General features: G+C 33.6%; 1 protein-coding gene across 2 annotated transcripts; it reads right to left on the bottom strand.

Annotated features, from left to right (window-relative positions):
• Window positions 1-12,744: 12,744 nt before the first annotated feature.
• Window positions 12,745-17,294, bottom strand: LOC100792314 (serine/threonine-protein kinase D6PK). 2 transcript variants are annotated; one of them, XM_006576656.4, is made up of 3 exons: window positions 16,360-17,294; window positions 14,824-16,281; window positions 12,745-13,895 (listed from the first exon to the last, which is right to left on the bottom strand). In XM_006576656.4, the coding sequence occupies exons 2-3, from the start codon at window positions 16,230-16,232 to the stop codon at window positions 13,013-13,015; spliced, it is 2,292 nt and encodes a 763-aa protein (XP_006576719.1). In that variant the 5' UTR covers window positions 16,233-16,281; window positions 16,360-17,294; the 3' UTR covers window positions 12,745-13,012. The 2 variants fall into 2 exon arrangements, with proteins under 2 accessions (XP_006576719.1, XP_003521068.1); XM_003521020.5 differs by having other exon boundaries at window positions 17,046-17,294.
• Window positions 17,295-21,801: the final 4,507 nt, after the last annotated feature.

Raw genomic sequence — 21,801 nt, 5'->3', positions numbered from 1 at the left:
TCATAAAACAGTATCTAATAGATTTTGTATAGATCACAAGTATTGAGAGACAATTTAGCTTGAGTATTGTAGAACTATTATAAGCACTAAACTTTTTTTTTAATATTTATTTATTATACCTACGTTTATCATTTGAATTTGAGATCACTAATTTTTGTAACTAAACTTATTATTATATAATTACTTATAGCGTGTATTAGTAAAGGAAAGTTAAGATTTCATTGTACCTTTAGAAACATTAAAATAAGGAATGTAGAACTACATGAGAAATTAGAAATAGATAAGATGACCTAAAACTAAAAAAATTACATGGTAACATGTCAATTCAATTCCACAGCTGTTAACTTGTCAACTCTTTTTTTATACGTCTAACTTGTCAACTCTAAAACTCGCACTTCATATGTTATATATTATAATGAATTCTTACACCACCAATAACTTAATGGGACATGATTTTTATCGATTATTGAATTATAACTTTATATATAAGTATATAATCAAAAGGCCTTATTTTTATATATTTTAAAGTTTATATTATACAACAAAGTACTAAATAATTTTAGATTAATTTAATATTTTATAGTTATGATCTATATGAAAATAACCATCAATCTAGATAAAAATATCTAAGAAAAAATTACTAAAAAGTGCAATAATTGGTGTAACTAAAAAATACTTGAGATAGACTTAATCATAGGGAATCTTATTTCAATTTTTCAAAAAGATTTTAAGTTGTTGGATGGTTTCTGTTTGGTTAATTTTTGTATAAGCGTTTAGAAGAGAAGAAAATAAAATGTATTGAGTTTCTCCATATACTAAAATCAACTTTATGCACCTTAACTTTTGAAGTTAAATAAAAAAGAAAAACTACAAAAGTTGAGTATATAAATATATTTTAGTTTATTTATATAAGAAGTTGAATTAATTCTACTTTCTTATTTTCTTCTCCTATAATAGTTTATGGGAAATTTTATCCACGCGATGCCATGGCAACTTTTGAAAATAGCATATCCTTCTAGTCCGCATAGCATCCTAGTACATTATTTCATTATTTGTATAAGCTTTCTTCATAATCACAAGAATAAAATAAGAAAAAAATGAAATAAGTGTCTCGTAAAGACTAAGAATACTTTACGCATAAGCTAAATCATTTTTTTAATAAACTAAATTATTTTAACTTCTCTAAAAAAAACTAACTTTAACTTAAAATTATTTTATTTTTTTCTTTTTATATTCTTTATCCATAAGTTCTTATGGACAAACTTATTTGAGGCCAACATATGAATTGTAAGTATAGCTTTGATGGTATGTGCAAGGTGAGAAGAGAGGGTATGTTATTCCCACCACCCCACCCCCACCCCCGCTTTTTACACTTTGCATCACCAGCCTATATTTTTGTAATTTGTTTCTATAAAGTAACATTTTACATAAACTAGTTTATGTAAGATTTGGAGAAGAAAAAGTGGGGTGTTAAACTGAGAGGGAAGAGGGGTGTTAAACCGTGTGCACCCAACATTAGCCTTCATTCTTGAGCTTGGTTTTGGTCTTCAACAGCTCCATTGTGCAGCGTCCTCTTCTCCCTTCGCAGCGCGTACGTTGGTTTCTTCTTCTTTTTCTTTAGTGTGTCGGCATTGTCAAGGTAAGCACTCTTCTCCCGCGTTGTCGTTTGCGTTTCCATTGTTGGTGGTTTTGTGTAGTGCTTAGGGTAGTTAATCCGCGTATGCATTTAGCTTATCTACATTTGCGTTATACTTGATCCGCAGTAGTGATAGGGTAGGGATGTAGATGATCCGCGTAGGTTGTAGGTGATCCACAATTGGTAGGATTCTTTGAAGCTTCATGCGGATCAAGTTGATCCACATGACCCTATTTTAATTAAAAAAGAAAGAAAAACAAGTTTAAATTGATGAAATATGATTTTTATTAGAGTTTAGGGTTAGTTTCTCGGGTTTTAGGCTCAAGTAGAATATGAATGAATAATGAACTAAGTTTCATATTATGTTGTAATTTTGTGATGTTGATATTGCTTTGAATTTTGATTATGCTACATTTGACTCCTAGCATTGTTTGGTTTGTATTGTACTGTTTGGATTGTTTGATGATGAACATGTTGATATTGGTTTGTAATTTGTTTAGTTTGTATTAGTTTTGACTTCAGTGGACTAAGATACTAATACTGGATAAGATTAAAATTAATGATAAGTTAAAATTTAGGCAGTTTGGCTCTAGCTTTGAAGTTGGTGCCCATTTGTTTCAGCAATAATAGCCACTTCCACTTCAGGTGTTCCTCTTTCATCTTTAAATTAAATAGGCCAAAATTTTGACATGCTTATGAGGCTTTTCTTCACTTTGGAGAAGAGATACAGTTGTTGTTTACTGTGTTTTAGCCTTTTAAGTTTTAGCTTCGTTCATGACTTATCCTCAAGTTGTCTTTGGAAAAAAAGGATAAATGTTGTCAAATCTGAATTTAGTAGCTGACAAAACATTTTTGTTTTCTTTTTTTGTTGTTTGATCTTAAGAACTCTATCATAACCCCACCAATTGTTGAAAATAGTAGACACAAATAAGCCAATGACACTTAAACATCAGAAACTTGAAGTGACCATAATAGTCTCAGTCAGTTATATCGTTGATTGCTCCATAATAAGTGTTACACCAAAATTCTGATTCAATGAAATCCTTAGAACTTGCATGACTTTGAGTCAATGAAATCAATGTTACACCAATGAAATCATTAAAATCCTTCAACATCACTTAAACATCCTTAGAACTTGCATGACTTTGAGTCAATGAAAGCAGTGATGGAATTTGTGGTAGACATTTGTAGATCATGGTTAGGACTAGAGGCTTAGGTCGTGCCTTAGGTAGGGTTATTGGCAGAGGTCGGGGGAGAGAGGATCGTGATGATTCTGATGATGCTCCCCAGCGGCGAAGGCCTATCGCATCAACACACAGGCAACGAGTATCTGTCACTATTGTCGATGATGAGTTAGTGGTACCTACGGACTCGCCTGTGGTACCTGTGGTACCTGTGGCTGAGCCTGTCGTAGCTACCGATGAGCCGATGGTAGATGGAGACACTAGTGCAGACACCGGTGCAGAGGCTGCTGCAAATGAGCCTGAGGGATTTCCAAGTGGATCGACCAACCTATCCTTGCTTACCAAGTATGCTGAGCATGTTGCAGCCAGCGTATGGACGGGAAATGTATTTATAATTTTCAATTTAAGTTATTTGTTAAGTATATGTTATTATTGAAATGAAATTTGTGTTCCTTTAAAATATTATGTTAATGAATTGTCTGTTCCTTTATACTTCAATTCAGGAGCGTCCTGAATTGAATTTATCCTCCCATGGGAGGAAGGTGCAGAAATTAGGTAGGTCTGTCCCTGCCATTGAGGGGCTAGTTGCTGGGACAGGACTAAGTCCTTTGATTGCATGTTCAGTAGACACGGACGATCAGGGACTTATATCATCATTTGTGGAGAGGTGGCACCAGGAGATAGTAGTTTCCATCTTCCTGTGGGGGAGGTTACCATCACGCTAGACGATGTGGCGTCTCTTATTCATGTGCCCATCGTTGGCGACTTCCATACCTTCCAGCCTCTGCACGTCGACGAGGCGGTGCTGATGTTGGTTGACTTACTAATGGTCACACCAGAGGCAGCCAAGGCTGAGACAAGACATTGTCATGAACCATACGTACGCCTATCTTAGGTACGAGATACATATCAGCGCAGATGTCAGGCCGGACATTGGACAACTGCAGCTCATGCCTATCTTCTTCATCTTTTGGGTTGCACTCTTTTTGCTAACAAGAGTGCAACTCATGTTCATGTTGTCTTCTTAGACGCTCTGCGTGACCTAAGTCAGACAAGGAGGTATGCGTGGGGAGCTGCTGCCCTGGTGCATATGTACGATCACCTGAATGATGCTTGCATCAGCACCAGCCGACAGCTTGCTGGTTGCATCACCCTGTTATAGGTAATTAACATGTTTTTCATAAGTTAATTACAACAATGTTTTAATTAGGGTATTTTATACGTTCATTTGAAATTTGTATGATTTTCATGTAACCTTTGTAGTGTTGGATATATGAGCACTTTTTGTCAATTGCGGAGTGTAACGCTGATCCGAACTATGACGAGGTGTCACCACGTGCATGTCGGTGGATTGCTACGAAGAAGACTGTGAAGAGCATATCTATAGAGACGTATAGGCAGCGCCTGAATTGACTTACGATTCCTGATATCTGCTGGTTGCCATATGGGGAGCACCAATCGGTACGGGAGTTACATTTGATTTCATGCTTTTCCGGTCAGCTCCGCTGGGGGCCCGTTGCTGTCAGATGTCGACCAGAGAGGGTCATGCGCTAGTTCGGATACGTCCAGAGTATTCTTGCTCCGCCTGTCAATTCATGGGTGTCATTTGATGAGATAGACGACAGGTGGATGCACTACTCAGACCATTTTGCGCCAGCAGGTGACATGTGTGTTGTGCCAAGTCAGTGTGCGCCCGACTACATCAGCTGGTTCTTCGTCATTTCTCATCCATTCATGACTGTGGCACAGACATCAAATCCTCCACGAGATGCACCTACGACGCAGCCCAAACATATCCCCCATATCCCTCAGGTGCCAGAGCCACATATCCCTCAGGTCCCGGAGCCAGCAGCAGCATCGACACCTGTCAGGTCTGATGTGGACGAGCCCAAATATGTAGTGGTAAGTGTTACTATTTGGTTAGATGTATGAAATGTCGTTTACATCAATTATTTTAATACTAATTTGTCTAATTTGTTTGTTTTCTATTTAACAGGAGGCTTACCATGCGATCGTTGAGAGGTTGGAGCGTCATCTCAACCTAGGGATAGTCACGTCAGGCACATCGACGCATGAGGTCATCGAACAATGTCTCAGGATTGTTAAGGATGTCACAGAAGACCGCATTGTGTATGTGAGGTCTCGACGTAGGCGGCGCAAAAATCAGTCATAGTTTATTTACACATTTGATATTATCATATTTGGATGATGTATATACTTTTCTTGTATTTGAAAACATGTTTGTTTTTTTACTGAACATTTTGTATATTTATAGTTATTTTGGTTGATAATATTTGTTTATGATATTAGTGTTAACTTTTAAATTAATTGTGTCCTTTAATGTGATATCCAAATACTTTTGAAAATCCAAAAGATCCAATTCCACAGTCAAAATTTAGAGGATTAAAAATCGATAGTTTGGTCAAAACCAATTTAACGACTTAAAGTTTTTAAACAAAAAATAATTAAAAATACCAGTATTATAATTTGTTGGAGTTGACTCGTGAAATTCAACTTGTTAGGATGAGAATATATACTTTGATTTTAAGTTTTAACACGAGCTAATTTTATAGAAAAAACTGTTTTATTTTTTATACTTTTTTATGAGTATAAATACATTTAGTTGATGCTCATAAAATATATTAATAATTTTTTTGAGGCTCAAATATCATTTTAATTTCTATAATTTGGCTCTTTGTTTTTTATTTTTTATTTAATCTTTGTTTTTTTATTATAAACTATTATTTACCAACAAATTTATTTTCGTGTCCCATTGTTGTCATTTTAATTTAACGAATTTGTTGATTTAGGTAAACCAATAACATTAAATAATCATCATACGGTAATGGACACAAATTGAAACATTCATTAACTTCAACATAGTGGAAAGAAATAAAATTTGCATCAAATACTACAACTAAGTCATGCTAATTTTGAGACAAGGACACGTCGTCTTCCATTTTCATTACTTGTTTACTAAAAACAACTAAAATTTCTATTGGCCCAAATTTTTTCCAGTAGTTAGACTGCACTAACACCTTCAGCACGTCGTCGTTGGTTTTCAGTTCAATAATTTTGAATTTGATAATTTTATCTGAATACTCATAGTGACTTGGTTGTCGAAAAAACAATCGCATTACCGTTTGTGTTTCATGAATACCATAAGAGGGAATCCCATGAGGCGCAACTTGCTTGATCAAATCCTTCAATTCATTCATGGTACATTCAGAAGGAATGTCAAACTTTTTGGGATTTTTTCCCGTGAACGAGTAACCAACAAACTCATTTTGGTGTGACATGTTTCACCTCACATTGTAATACAACAGGGCATCATGAGTAGGGGTCATACTAGCTTCAAGTAAGTTTAATATACCATATGGTGTTCTACCAATGGTGCATAATAACTCAATCGGACCAACACATGAAAATTGATTATTACACATTAACATTGTGTTAACATCATCATCATTTTTCAGTTGCATACATTGAAAGTGAAGATGGTTACCTGTATCTGTGAATGACTGCCGGTAGTAAATTTCATCTAAATATTGTTTGTCGGTTAGTTGAAGGGTATTGTGTATTCTAGTTTGTAATGTTTGAAAATCACAAGCGTTAGGTACTCGAATGGGTGCTGGAGTGGAAGTTTGAAAATAAACACCACTATCATTGTGAACAATGGATCCATTTGGAAAAATAAAACCTAATGTGGAGTTCACAATTGTTTGACTGCTTATTTCTCCCAAGAATACCATACTTTGTTCTAAGAGTTGGGTTAGGATAGAATGTGTGATTTTTTACCGTGTTCGACTGTGTCATATATATAGATGACTTTCAGTATCATTGCTTCAGTTTTTTAAAATAAATATATACGCGTGCACATGGTTTCTGTCTGTGTTGTCAACTACACCAATGACGTGACATGCTTTATCTTGCAGCAGATTTGAATTTGTAGTCAAGTCTTACAGTGTCCTGTCATGCTTTATGTTAACACGCATGCATTTCACAATGTATTGTCAACTCAGACAATGATTTATCATACATGCGTACTTTATTTTAGTAGCACCGATTAATTTTTTTCTTAAAGCAAGAATTAAATAATAATTTTTTTGTTAACGGAACAAATATACAAAGACACATAACTCTAATGTGAGATTCAAATTCAAAACGATCAGTGATTAAAAGGTACATGTTCAATCATCATTTATGTCAACATAGTCTCTTTTGAACATCATGAAGCTTTTGTAATGCTACATTCTACTAATATATGGAGTTGGTCACTGCTTCGCCTGAGGATGACAACTGCTAGACCATAACAATGCTACAGGCGGTAAAGGACAACGGTCTTTTAAATAAACCTGTTGTACATGCAAAAAAAATATTAACTCAATCGTACAAAACTCATTGCATAAATATAAAAAAAAACACTTTATATCTAGAATGTACCTGAACAAAATGATTGTCATACACGTGACTGATACAAATTATGCGATGCACTGAAGAATCTGATGGCGGTTGATTTCTAAGAGAAAAGAATGTCATGCTTTGTTGTTGAGACAAGGATACAAGGATTGCATTATACCTTGATGCAATGACATATCCCATGTCGATTATATCCATCCACTTATCCATAGTCACCTGAATGAAACAAATATACACGTCAAACTTAATTTTAAAGTTAAGTCTTAAAAATCAAAAACATAAATTACATACCTTGGTTAACCCATCAACAAGTATTGACATCCTTAATTCCTCAAATCTTTCCTTGTCACCAAAGAGCTTCATATACTCATCTGAGAATTTCCCATGTTCTTTAAGGAGATGGGTGCGGACCAACGACCAAGAGTTTTCACCCATACCTAATAAACTGGCAACCAACTGATATCCATAGTTTCCATCAGTTTTGACATCAACAATGTTATGAATGAAGTCGTGGATAAATGGAAAAAATTGGTCCAACATAGGCATGATCGTTCTTGGATTGGGATGCTCAGAAGATGATGCACTACGCCTCACTGACGAATTGCTATTTTGCACAGAATGAAAAGCATCTACATACTCCCAGTAAGATGGATCGCGCTTTGTTGACCTTGGGTTTCTGTTTATCGTTTCTTCGGTGCACCTTTTGTGTTAACCTTTGTTGGAGGAGGACACATCAAATTTTGATCAAGGTATGCAATTTCTCGAAGTTTAGTCTTCAGAGTAAACTTACCACAAACATCAAGTTCTTCAAATCTTTTGGATATTGTTTCCATTTCTTCCTTGATGCTCACTTCGGGCTTAGATAACCCTTGGTCTGAAAAACTAAGTCTCCTCCAGAACATATGGATTGAATCTAGTGGGATGCAACCATCAACATATTTGGATAGCTCACAAGCACAAGGAAGACCGTGCGTGCTTCTCATGACACAACCACAAGTGGAAGGATTCTTGCCAGCATAGTGAACACGCTCAAATTCAGCAGCAATCTGATTTAAAGCATACCTTGAAATCATTTCAAGAAGCCTCTCTGTATAAGGTTTTTTTGAAGACATGTCCAACGACATGTGTACTTGTTTCAAATGATGCTTTAATTTCCGTGTGTTGTAGCGTCATCATGTTGTTCATGGCATCCCAGACACTGCATAAGTCTCCAAGGCTATTCTGTAACACTCTTTTTAAAGCCCAGTGAGTAGATTCAACCCTACATTTCAAATACACAAATAACAATAAACATATACAACAATAAAATTCCATCAATTCATCAACGTTAATAGAAATAATTGAACAATTTCATACCTATTTGTTGTTGTGTTTCCTAAGTGCATCACCTTATTCATCCAGGCAGAAACAAATTTTTCCTTGTGTGAGATTATCCATGTTTCCTTGACATAGTCAACAAACATTGGCCAAAGTGAACAAACCATTTCAAACTTCTTCAGGCACTCATCAAACTACTGCTCTGAAGGACAATCAACAAGAGTTCCTCAGGCATCCATGACATACTCCCAAGCATTTCTTTGACCAATTAATTATTTACATTTGCCCTTCACATTCTTGTTTATGTGAAAGTTGCACAACAAATTTGTACACTCAGGAAATACAGTTTTCATTGCATTCATCAATGTTAGGTCTCTGTCAGTCACAATAACTCCAGGGAGGACATCACGTCTTAACAATATACCTCAGAAGCGTTCTAAAGCCCAAATCACATTATTAAGACGTTCACCCTCCATATATGCAAAATCGGCAGAGAATATCTTCCCAGTTGGTGTCACCCCAACAAAATCAAGCAGTGGGAGTCTAAACCTGTTTGTTTTGTAGGTTCTGTCTATCAAAACACCAAATTACATGCATTGACTAACTTCACTACATTAGGGTGACACTAAAAGATATCACGAACCACGTCTTCATCCTTTAATCTGTGTCAATGAATATACTGATCTCATTCAAGAAGTTTCATTAGATGTTGCATTTCAATATCACTTCCTCTTATGGAAGAACGGTATGCACTTCTTGCATTGTATATTTGTTTGATGGTCGTACAACTATTGACATTATGCTCCTTCAGAGTTAGCAGAATGCTTCTTTGTTTCACCATTGACTTCGTCATATCAACAATAAGTGTCTTTTCAGCTTTAGTCAATCGCCCAGCATATGGATGTCCAACTAATGACTTGGCCAATTCATGATTATGAATCCCGCACATCAACTTCACCATCCAGCCTTGTCCTCCAACCACTGGCTTGCCACGAAGCTTGAAAGGACACCCACATTTCCTAGTCCCAGTATCTCTTCTAACAAATTCTTTCTTCCTACACCTATATTCGTCACTCCTTTCACAACCAATTAACACAAACGAAGTCCTTCCTCTACTACCAGTGTTTGTGTCAGACCTTATAATCACTGTCACAAATCCATTTTCATGAGCGACGGATCGAGCCCACCACAAAACATCCTCTCGACTGTCAAACACCTACAAAGCAATCCAGATAATTTTAGTTTTCTACAACATATTCATTTTATTAAATCACTCACAATCATGAACATTATTACCTGAGAAGTATTAAACGCATTCAAACAATCAACATGTGGTTCACTCACACCACATTCTTCTTCATTTTGATAATCCATATCAACTTCTTCAGACATTATACTTTCATACATCCACTGATCTTCGTCTATCTTAACAATAAATCATAAATTTCAACACAGACATACAACACGTAACGAACTAGACATAACATACAAAACTATACATAATATTTTACTATCAGTCACAACAACTCATTATTAGTAAAATGCAAAAACCCTATGTCATTCTACATACAATGAAAATCAATTAAACGTATAAACAATTAAATTATTTTTAATTATGACAATACAAACAAAGTAATAATTTAAATAATTATAAAATTAAATAAATTTTACAAATTCAAAATCCGTATAAACCTTACAAATCAACATGATCCGTATAAGCCTTGCGGATCAACTTGATCTGTAAGGCTTATACGGATCAAGTTGATCCGTATTCTTAATAATAACATACAGGTCAACTTGATCCGTACCAGTCTTACGGATCAACTTGATCCGTATGCTCTACGGATCAGCCCACTCACAAACACCCATCAGAGATGCAGAAATGCGTACCACGTACCTCGTTTGCCTTACGACGTCGAACAAACCACCACAACAATGAACACCAGCCCCTTCACCTTCACCAAAAGCTCACCTAGCGCAAGAAAATATCGCACAGAAGAGAGAAACGCAAGAAAAAAAAGCTTCGTAGCGGAAATCACTGTGCACCCAGCTTTTTAAAGAAAAAGATAGGGGAAGGGACATTTCTGACATTTTCAGAAAATATTGGGTGCTCCTAGCATCTCCATAAACTCAAATACTCTCGTGTTGATTCTGTCGTTTCTTTTTAATTGTTTGAGATACTTCTTTCAGAATTTGATGCAATATGACATAAAACGAATGGGTGGATTCAAGTAAGAGCTGTCCCAAGTTCCCATGATTGATAAGTACTATTTTCTAATTATATTATTTATTAAAAATTAAAACTTGTTTGCATAAACTTCTTTAAAAGCATTTTTAAGAGAAGAAATACAAGTAAATGAAATGAACTTTTTAATAAATTAAAATTAGCTTGCACATAAATTAATTTATAAAAGCTCTCTTATATTAATTTCTCTCAAAGATAATTTTTAACTTATGTACAAGCTAATTTTTAATTTTTGAAAAAATTATTTTATTTTTTTCTCGTTGAAGTGATTAGACAGAAGTTTATCCTAGCATAATCTTAAAAGTATCTTAGGCTACTGACATTGAAAGATAGTTTAGTTCTGCTAGAGGATAGGACGAGAAAGTGTGTATGGATATACAATTTGGGAACTTCTCTTCTATGGATTTGGATTTCATTCTTCAATTTGGTAACTACGTACCCTACTACTTTCCTGAACCAAGCAGGCATTGATTGCAAGTACCAATTAAATAGGGGATTTTAAAAATACTATGAACTAAATAAGTTGACCTAAAGTCCAAATAATGTATCATGAATTTTACTGATCCTGTCATATCGTAATTAATTATATGTATGGCTAAATATGGCATTATGGCCAACAATATAACCCTTTAAGGATAAGCAAGCTATTAAAGTTTAGAAAAGTTCATTTGAGTTTGTAGAAGTGGTTGGTTGGTGACTTGCCATAATTTTCTCAATTTAAAAAATGAAAAAAATATCTTCTTTTTATCCTTTTCTTCTACTCCATTCAAACATACCTTGACTCTAGTCCAGGTTTGGCATGGTATGTCATTGTCATCAACTAGTCCCTGTTGCAGCTTTCAGAAACATCTATGTTTTCATGAAAGGACCATAGAGAGAAATAACGGGACGCAAGCAAATTGTGACAAGCCTACAAATGACTACATTATATTGACAAGTCTCCTTTCATCTCCACGCAGAGAATCTATAACACATGCAGCACAAATGTTGTAGAGGGGGGACCAAAGGAAAAACCATGAAAAGTAGTGATTGTATAATTAAAATGAAAAGCCTGCTATGTTAAATGTGGTCCTCATTTTGCTTTTGTGAATTGCTCCTGCCCTTTTCATTTTAACATCAATTCAATGATTTCAAACTTTTTATCTTGTATTTGTTGAGTCTTACAAATGGGGAAAATAGATAGGAAAAAAAGGGCATCTTAGATTCAAGGTTGGTTTTTCACAAAAATACAATAAATTGTAAGGGGTGAAAATTGCAGTAAAACAATTTTAGGTTAAAATAATACTTTCTGGGAAAGATTAACTGAAAAAAGGAATGTTACCATAAGTTTTGTTAGTGTGATTAAGACATTATCTCCTTTCAAAGTGAAAGTCTTAATACATAATTTATATCAAATTTCACAAAATGTGCAAGATATCTTATACTAACATAACCATAGGAAATGCCATAATTCGTGTGGATTTCCATCAGACCAAAGATTCAACAGAAAAATCTACTCTTGCAAAGCATAATAATCCAGGCTTTCCCAAATAAACAAAAGGAATGAATCAGGGTAGCTTCTTAACCCTATTTAACTCACTAGATTTCAGCAGACTTCTCATAATTGCGCTGAAGTAGAGTTTTGAAAGATATCATTTGCATTACTTTCCTCAACAAAGCAAAACTCAATTTAGAGTACTTCCTTATTTTATTCATGATTTGAAATCTAATTTATCTTACCTAATGCAGTAATTCTAAAAATGTTGAATGAATATTAATTCAGGTGAGATGGAAATCAAGAAATGGAACCAGCAACCTCTTCTTTTCAAACAGGCCCTGAAACCGATTGTGAATATTCCTTATCATTGTTCTATGAGCATTCTATTTTAACTCCAAGATAATCATAAGCAGAATGAAAGAACATCACACAACAATGCCATCTGCACCTGATAACATCAGAAATCTAGCCCAAAAATGTAGAAAGATTATAATTTTCATGAGAAGTATTTAAATTCTGTATAGAAACACTACATTATGGATTATCCAAATGAAATACCGGATCCGACAAGGAGAAAAACCTAATCTAAAGTTGAGGTATCATATTTCCAACTGAAATGGACTTCTACTAAAAGGCACAGGTAAGCTGAAATAACATTGTAATGATGGGCAGCACCCATGAAACTGACTGAGAATGGCGAATACAATAATAAAAAACAGATTGAGGAGTCCAAACTAAAAGAACTCAAAGTCCAGATATTTACCCCCAGACTTCATGTTGTCAGTACCTGCTATCCTCTTACTAGTGCTGCCAACCCCAACAGGATCAACTGGTCCCACAACCTTCCCTGCTGGTACTTCATTTTCCATCGGTCTCGGCACTTCTGGCGGTGTGCTGCACCTAATCAATGCCCAGTTCACACCTTCAAAGAAGGGATGCTGCTTGATCTCAGTTGCTCCCCTTTTAACCCCAAGACGATGCTGTGGCTCCTTCACGAGCAACCCACGGATCAGATCCCTGCTGGCATAACTGGTCGCCGGTGATTCGGGAAACCTGAGTTGCTGACCAACTACATTGAAAAGTGTAGCGCGATTTCCTGACCCTTTGAAAGGGGTCTTACCATATAATAGCTCATGCAAGAAAATTCCGAATGTCCACCAATCAACTGCACTTCCATGACCTTCACCCTTGATAATTTCTGGGGCAAGGTACTCATGAGTGCCAACAAAGGACATAGATCGAGCTTGAGTAGGCTCAGCAACAAGCTCTGGAAGTGTGCTGGACGGCAACCCAGGATCAGCTCTTGGCTTCCGTGACTTCTTGTTTTTCTGAGGAAATAACCGGGGAATAAAACATGCAGGTTGGATGCACATTGATGATGGCTCAATACATGCAGGTTGAACACAGAATGCACCACCTGCCCGTTTTGAAGGGTCACCATCATAGGAAGTTCTAATAAGAGTAGGTGACACAGCACATCTGAGGGAAAGATCAAAATCTGATAGCATTATGTGACCATCATCTCGGACCAACACATTTTCAGGTTTGAGGTCTCTATACACAACTCCAAGCATGTGAAGATATTCAAGAGCAAGCAGGACCTCCGCAGCATAAAAGCTATATGTAGAGAAAATGACAACGTAAATCATTATGATGATTGAGAGTGCCAAATAATAATGTATTCAAGTGCAAAGGCATGTTATGGAGAACAAGAAGATCATGCACCAGTTTTTTGTATATGGGAAACAAAAAATTGTAAGGCTAATCCCCTCAATATTATGTTTAGTCTTAAAGCAAGAAGACACACATCAGTCTGTATAAAAATACTACACAAACAGAAATACTCTTATAAGAGTGGCCACTTCTGCAAGATACTTGTTAGATAGTTCCCAAAGTGATTGGCAGGTCCATCTAACAATACTAGAAAGACACATATTTATCACATCATTTGCTGATGAATATCATGCATGAATCACTTAACAAGGTTGAATGAAATGAAGTACAAATCAAATGTGCTTTCTGAAATATTCTTGTTCAAATGATGGGCACAATAAGAAGTGGTTTGCGTTTTGAAGGTAGAGGAAGTACTAGCATAACTCAAGCCTGCAATAAGTTTAAATTTATACAGCTTTCAAGTTTCAAAAGAGATTTAGAAATAACAGAATTGATAGTTAACTTGTAGAGAAGGGAGAGATAAAGCCATGAATTAGTGAAATACACAATCAAGCATTGAAGATTCTGAATAAGTTTGCACCTCAATGTATGAGCAAAATAAATAAATAAGAAGGAAGTAAAAAGAAGATTAATTACAAATCCTTAATTCCCCCTTTGTTTTGAAGAAATTGTTCATGTTTTTCAAAAACTCTCCAAATGTAACAAAAATTAACATTTCTCTAGTTTAGATAAAGCTTCATGAAAAGCAAAAGGTAATCACATTATATCATTGACATTTGAATTCATGCACATAAACACACAAATACATGATGGAAAGTAATTAACAAAAAGCTTAGGTAAAGGAAAGCAATTATGTAAATACAAAGCATACCGTGCAGCATATTCTGAAAAATGTTTCCCAGGTTGCCGCTGCCTTAAAGTGTGCAGATCACCACCTGGACAATATTCCATTACCAAACACGAGAATCGGTCAGTCTCAAAATGTGTATACAAAGTCGGTAGAAATGGATGGTCCAGCAACTGCAATATCTCCCTCTCTGTCTGTACTCTAGTCAGCTTCTTTCTGCTTGCTAGGGATGCCTTATCCATAACTTTCATTGCAAAATAACACCGAGTTCCACTCAGCTCTGAGAGATAGACACTTCCAATATCGCCGCATCCTAGTCGTTTGAGTAACCTAAAATGACTCATGCCCAAAATCCCATCCCGTAACCGGATGGCAAGGATAGCCTTCCACCTAGGATCATTTCCTTTGTGAGGTTTATTGGCACTACCAGTAATGTTGCTCCAGTTGCTGTCATCGCTGAGGCCACTGCTATCACTTGGCCGACTAACACTAGTTTTAGCACTCTCTAGTGAATCCCCCCTTACACTACCTTTATTACTGTCACAGTTCCTGTCTAAACTAAGCATGCCATCACTGGTCATTGCATCACTCCGATACGTACTAGCACAACTATTAACAATGCTCATCGCAGTGACAACACCGATACTATCAATACTACTAAGTGGACTGACATTGCCACTAGGAGGCAAAGAAGCATCCCAAACACATTCTTTTTCCTCAGCATCTGGAGGGAGGAGAGAGTTCTCAGTACTCTGCAATGTTCGAGGACCTAAAAATGATAAGTTCCCTATGCCATTTAGTTCTTCAACCAGACTTTCTTCAGGGGAAAGAACAGCTGGACTTGGTTTCTTTGCAGGAACACGAATCGAGAGATCCTCCAGGAAAGGGCCCTTTGTGGGCAAGTTCTTAATTAAGCATCCAGCCTCGGATTTGTTTTGACCTATCGGTACAAAAACCGTTCTCATGAGATCTGTATCAACAGGTTCAGGGGGATGACTAGCACCAGCAAATAAACTCGAACCACCATCCTCAAATGAATCACTGCTCCCCTTCAATGTCTCAATATCGGGCACAAATTCTTCAGCTTCTTCTGGTGAAGAGCCATTTCCTTTCCATGTCATAGTAGGCTCAAAGGTGAGGGATTCTTCAGAGGATCGAGCATCAAATCCTGTATCTTCTTGCACCAAATATATCCGTGCATTCGTCAACTGAGCCACTTCTCTGATGGAGGCCAGATGTGTAATAGGAACATGCACATCCCTTGTTCTGGACAATTGATTCACTTCTCTCAGTGAAATCCCACCGACACCCGAAACTTCCTGGCGATTTAGTCTCTGACCGGACTCTCTTGCAGCAGCTGTGCGTGAGTTCGATACCTCAACCAGGATAGGCAAGGTTCGAGGGAGTACCTTTGGCTCTGCAACCCTCTCCATGTCTCAATATGACATAGCATCACACAAAAGATTTCCAGTTAAAAAGTCCCTGCAAGTAAAACCACAAGTTCATTCAACAGCAGCTTCATTTATTCTATAACTTGAATTTCAATAAATAACTACTTACCAACAAACAAGATGATGAACATAACCAAGACAACTCTTAAACCAACCACCAAGTGAAGAACATAAAATGAAACAATGACAAAATCAAGTAGTCCTACTATTTTGCTCTATTTGAGTCGCTAAAAAACACAACCACCACACCAAATCAAATCAACAAAGAAATGCTAAATACAGAAAAGCCAACAGCAATTGCTTGAATCCACATCATCAACAAGAAAAAGCTACTCAGAGCAAAAATAATGAAATTGGTAGTGGAACTGTGGAATACAATTGACCTTGTTGGTGCTTAAAACCAAAAAAATAATAATATTACTTGAAAAAACCTCAATATTGCAAACCCTTAACAACAAAACACCACCCCAATTTGGAAATCACTAATGGGAGCCTAGCACAGATCAGGAAGCTACTTAGTTACCTGAAGCATCAAAACACTGACTCCAAATGCAAAATCAAAACCAATTTGAAAAGAAAAAAGGGTACTATTCACAGAAAAAGGAAAATCCACAAAAACCAAATATTTTGTTGCATTTATCATTGCTTGAGAAATGATAAAACCCACATGAATCCAAGAGTTGTTCGGCAATGTTTTGAGAGAAAAGAGGGATCAACGGTGCATAAAACAAAAAGAGAAGAGAAAAGAAGAAGAAACAAAGTGATAATAAGGAGCAAAAGGGACAAAATGCAAACCCAGCAATAGTATTGAAATGGAGAGAAAAGTGTGGCAATGATATAATGGGGTTTGTTTCTCTTTGTTCCCACTACTTCAAAGCAACAACAACAAAAAAACACCCTCTTCCTATTTCCACAAACCACACACCAACTCACCCTCTCTCTCTCTCTCTCTCTCTCTCTCTCAAACTGGAAGAACGGTAAACGGAGGAAGAATTCTCTCTCTCACTAAAGTGTTGCTGTTGGTGGTGATAGTTATTGTAACATGCTTTTGCTTTTTTTCTTTTTTATCGAGTAAATACCCATTTTGTTATTTCAAGGTGTGAGACCAATAAATTGATCTGCGAGGATAGAAAATTTAAATTTAATATTTGAATATAAAAATATGAGATAAATTGATTTTATTATTAAATTTTTTAAATTATTTTATTATTAAGTTGCAAATTTTAAAAATTAATTTAATAATAAATAATATTTTCTAAGAATTAGTTTGATATTAAAAAATTCACCAAACAATTTATCATCAAATTGTCCAAGGGATTAATCTATGGCAAGTTGTATACGTTTAAAGATTAAATTCAAATTTTTTATTGTTGAATACTAATTTATCATTATCTTATTATTTCATTATCTCATATTTTCGATTTTTGATATCTAGTACGAATACAATTTATTATTTTGAGGTTGAATATTTAGAAAAAAATATATAAAAAAATCGTGGTCGGGGAGGTTAAAGTAGCAAGAGCTATTGGAATTTTTTTTTTATACATTAAAAGAATTCATTTTTATTATTAATAGACTAGGAAGAAGAAAAAAATAATTGAAAAATCAAATAATTATTCATCAAAGTTTCAATTATCATAATTAAACGAGGATATATAGCTTGGAAACGGAGAACAAAAATTCGTTTATTTACATCAAGGATAAAAATAAATATTTATTTTTCTTATTTTATTTTTGATTAATTATACTAATTTTAATTCTTAAAAATATGATAAATTTATTACCAGGGTTAGGTGTAACAGAAGAAAAAAGACTAGTCCCTCAAAGCTTAATAAAGGTTTGAATCCCTATTAATGTTTAATGTGTTTCATACAATAATTCATTTAATATTTTATATAATAATACTTTTTTAAAAATCACATGTGTCATTTATTAGAATATGATTGACAAATTTTTTTATAAGTATTTAATGTAATTATATACTTAAAAAATTTGAGATATCTAATTAAATTAAAATAATTCCATATTAAGTGATTATACTATAGTCAAATACTAAAAAAAAAAAAATTCTCTCTTCAAGTATTATTTATTACATCTTATATTTATTTTCCTTAATTGTTATATTATATTAGTCATTATACAAATAATATATTTTTAAATTTTATTATTATTAAAAATTATAATATTTTTGTAAGTATTACGTATTTAATAGTTTTTAATAAATACTAAAAATATGGTTTTTGTACTCGCTTTTATTATATTTTTAATATTATTCTTTAAACATCATATGTTTTTGTTTTCTTCTCACATGTTGGGTTGTTGCTTTGGGAAAACAAAATAGAGATTAGAGAAAGAAAAAATGAGAGTGGGACCCTTGGTTCTTTAAGTCACACTTCATTTTAAAGCAGAAAGAGGAGAGTGTGTTTCTCTCTCTCTGTCATCACGTCAAGCCGTTTTCCTTGATCTGCTTTTGGATTTCTCAAATGGCGCGTGGTTTTACTCTACTCGTCCGCGCGTGAGTTTCTTTTTGTTTCTTGTGGTGAACTGGAATTAGAATATCCTTCAGCCGGGAAGTGGATTCTGATTTGTCATTCGGACCCATTATTTTCAAATACCAGCTTGGTCCACTTCTTAACAGTAAATATATGCTTAGAATATTAAAGAAAATTACTTTTAATTCCTTATCATTTATTTTCAGAATAATGGTTAACAAAATTTATATAAAAATAAAGAATATTATATTTCTGAAAAATATTTTTTCCAACCAATTTCATTCCATCCCAATATAATTAAGTCATTAACAAAATTAAATAACCAATACGTTTAATATAAGTTGTATATGACTGAGTTTGTTAATTCTGATGATAGGAGTTTTATTTTTTAATTGTACACATGAAAAATATTTTTTTGGGAAAGAAAATTTCACATTGATGATCTTTACGTAGGAGGGTTAGTCTTATTACTTTTGTCGTCATAGAAAAAAAAATTAAATCATTAAAATATAATTTGATAAATGATTCCCATTTATTTATTAAGTTAAATGCTATAATTAAGGCACCCAAAATGAGTTAATTTTTTCCATTACTGATTAAATTGGGTTTTTTTTCTTTTTTTTTTAATGGGAGAGGCCTAAGTCCCCCACCAAATTAGTTTTTAATATTATAAAAATAAAAAAAAATATTTATCGACTTTAGTAAATGCCATTAATTTAGTCACTAACATTTACACTATCCATCAATTTAATTTTAAAATTACTAAATCAACCTATTTTGTTAAAAGATAGTAATTATGATCAAATTAATCTCTACACTTGACAACTACCCTTCAATATCAGTTAAGTTGTGGGACTGTTTAATTTTGACAGCAAAGTTATTTATAGCATTCACCAGTATAAAGGATAAGAGATTTGATCTCACCAAAGAGGCTGGTGATGCCTTAGTAAAATTTGTGCAGTTTTTCCAGTGTTTCGTTCCTGCTTTTGATGTAGCGCCTGTATTTATTTCTAATGCGTTAATTAATAGCTAACTTTGTTTGTATTAATTTTTCTAGAAGTTTCTAGGTTCTGCTAATAAAGTTTTATTAAAAAAAAATCAATAGGATAAAAATTAAAAAATGACTAATTGTTTGAAAAAGGTTGAAATCAAATTTATAGATCTAATTTAGGAATTGAAATAACTTTTAGTTCCCAATTTTATCCTTGAATTTAGTCAGTTTTTTTCTTTCTTTTTTTTAATTGAAAACTGTAGTCAGTTTAGTCTATAAATTAACAAAGATACTCAATTTCATTCTTAACTTTGATAATTACAGGTTAATTAATTTAGTTCTTAGCATTAGAAACTAAATTTACTAATGCATAACAAAGTTAATTAAGTACCATGTTAACTATAACAAAAAAAGTACCATTATAACTTGAAAGATATCAAAAGTCAAGTTTATTTTTATCAGGAATCAAGAATTAAATTAAGAAGTCAAATACAGCTAAAAAAAATTAAGAAGTCAAATTTATACTGTTATTTTGCTGGATTCCTACTAATTAGTCACCAATTAACACTTTTGAATTTTAAAAACTAATTATTTTTTAATTAAAGAAATTAAAATGGCCTAAAATTATAATTTTAATAGTTAATTTAATATTTTACTGTTGACAAATAGCTTTCTTGACTTTCGTCTTTGGAAAATATCTTTCTGCTCCTTTATATAAGACGCCCTATATATATATATATATATATCATTTTATTTTCTTTTGAATTTTATCAAAAGCTCCCAAAGTCTACCAGACTACCACCCGATGCAACCATATGCAGGAGTCATGCGTAACCCTACAAAGTCATTTTGCAGAATTGCAGGTCCTCTCCTCCTATAAATTAAATCATTTTTTAAATAGTGTTTAAAATATACCCAACGGGTTATTTAATTGAAGGCTATGAAAAAAATCTACCTAACGGGTTCATTCATATCACGTTTTAACTTCTAGAAGTGTGTTTGGTTTTATTTTTAAAAAGAAAAATTATTATTTGTTCAATAACTTTTTCAGTAAGACTTTAATTATAAGTAGGGTTATTAACCTGTTTTTAATCATTAATTAGTTATTAATCTGTTTAAGTGTTCTTATTACGTAGTAAGTTTTTAAATCACATTAAAAATGACTTGTATTTAGTAAATGCATTAAACTTACGCCTTGAATTTGATAATTAGTTAGACTTAAGCTTTATAAAATTTATCATAAGCCATCTCATTTTCATCCCTAATTGTACTAATTATCAAGATTTTTGAAATCATATAAATCACCTAAAAATCCATACATTGTATTCTAGATTAATTTAATTTCCTTTTTTTCAAATTTTATAAATTCATTATTCACATTAGAAACATAAGCAACTTTTTCTGTCTGTCTTCTGAAACGTGTTTGGTGATTCCTGTCTAATTCCTAATAATTTTTACATTAATTCAAGATATTGCAACATTTCTTTCAACTAACCTTTATTTTTATGTATCTCATATTTCTTTGAATTTCACTTGAATTTTGATGTTTAAGATAATAATGGATTAAGGTGACAGTGTACTAGAATGAAGAAGTTGTCTAAATATGAAGAGAACTATGATATATTTGGTTTGGTTAAAATATGTTTTCAGTTTTTATAAAATTAGAAATATATAATTTTTTATACCTGTAAAATTTTTAATATATTTTTTACTCTCATAAAATTAAAATTTATTTTGGCCTAAAACAAGACTCGATTGTATTTTAACTTACAATTATGATTTTTTACATCACTATATATTGATGCATATAACAAATATAAATATAACATATTTTACATCAATTATGCATATAATTAATATAAAAAAGTTATATATATATATATATTTGAATATTTGAAGGTCGCTCTAGGCTAAAAAAATGATATAGTAGAAAATCATATTAATTAAAATATGAAAATTATAAGTATTATTAGTTTTTGAAAATCACATTCAAAATATGAAACCAAACACGTTACTCATGAATATCCGGCTACGATTCAAGATTTAAACAGTGAACAATGACAAAAGA

Source organism: Glycine max, chromosome 3, assembly GCF_000004515.6.
Source record: "Glycine max cultivar Williams 82 chromosome 3, Glycine_max_v4.0, whole genome shotgun sequence".
Lineage (NCBI taxonomy): Eukaryota > Viridiplantae > Streptophyta > Magnoliopsida > Fabales > Fabaceae > Glycine > Glycine max.
Note: the sequence above shows the minus strand (reverse complement) of the source record. Positions and strands in the feature narration are given on the sequence as shown.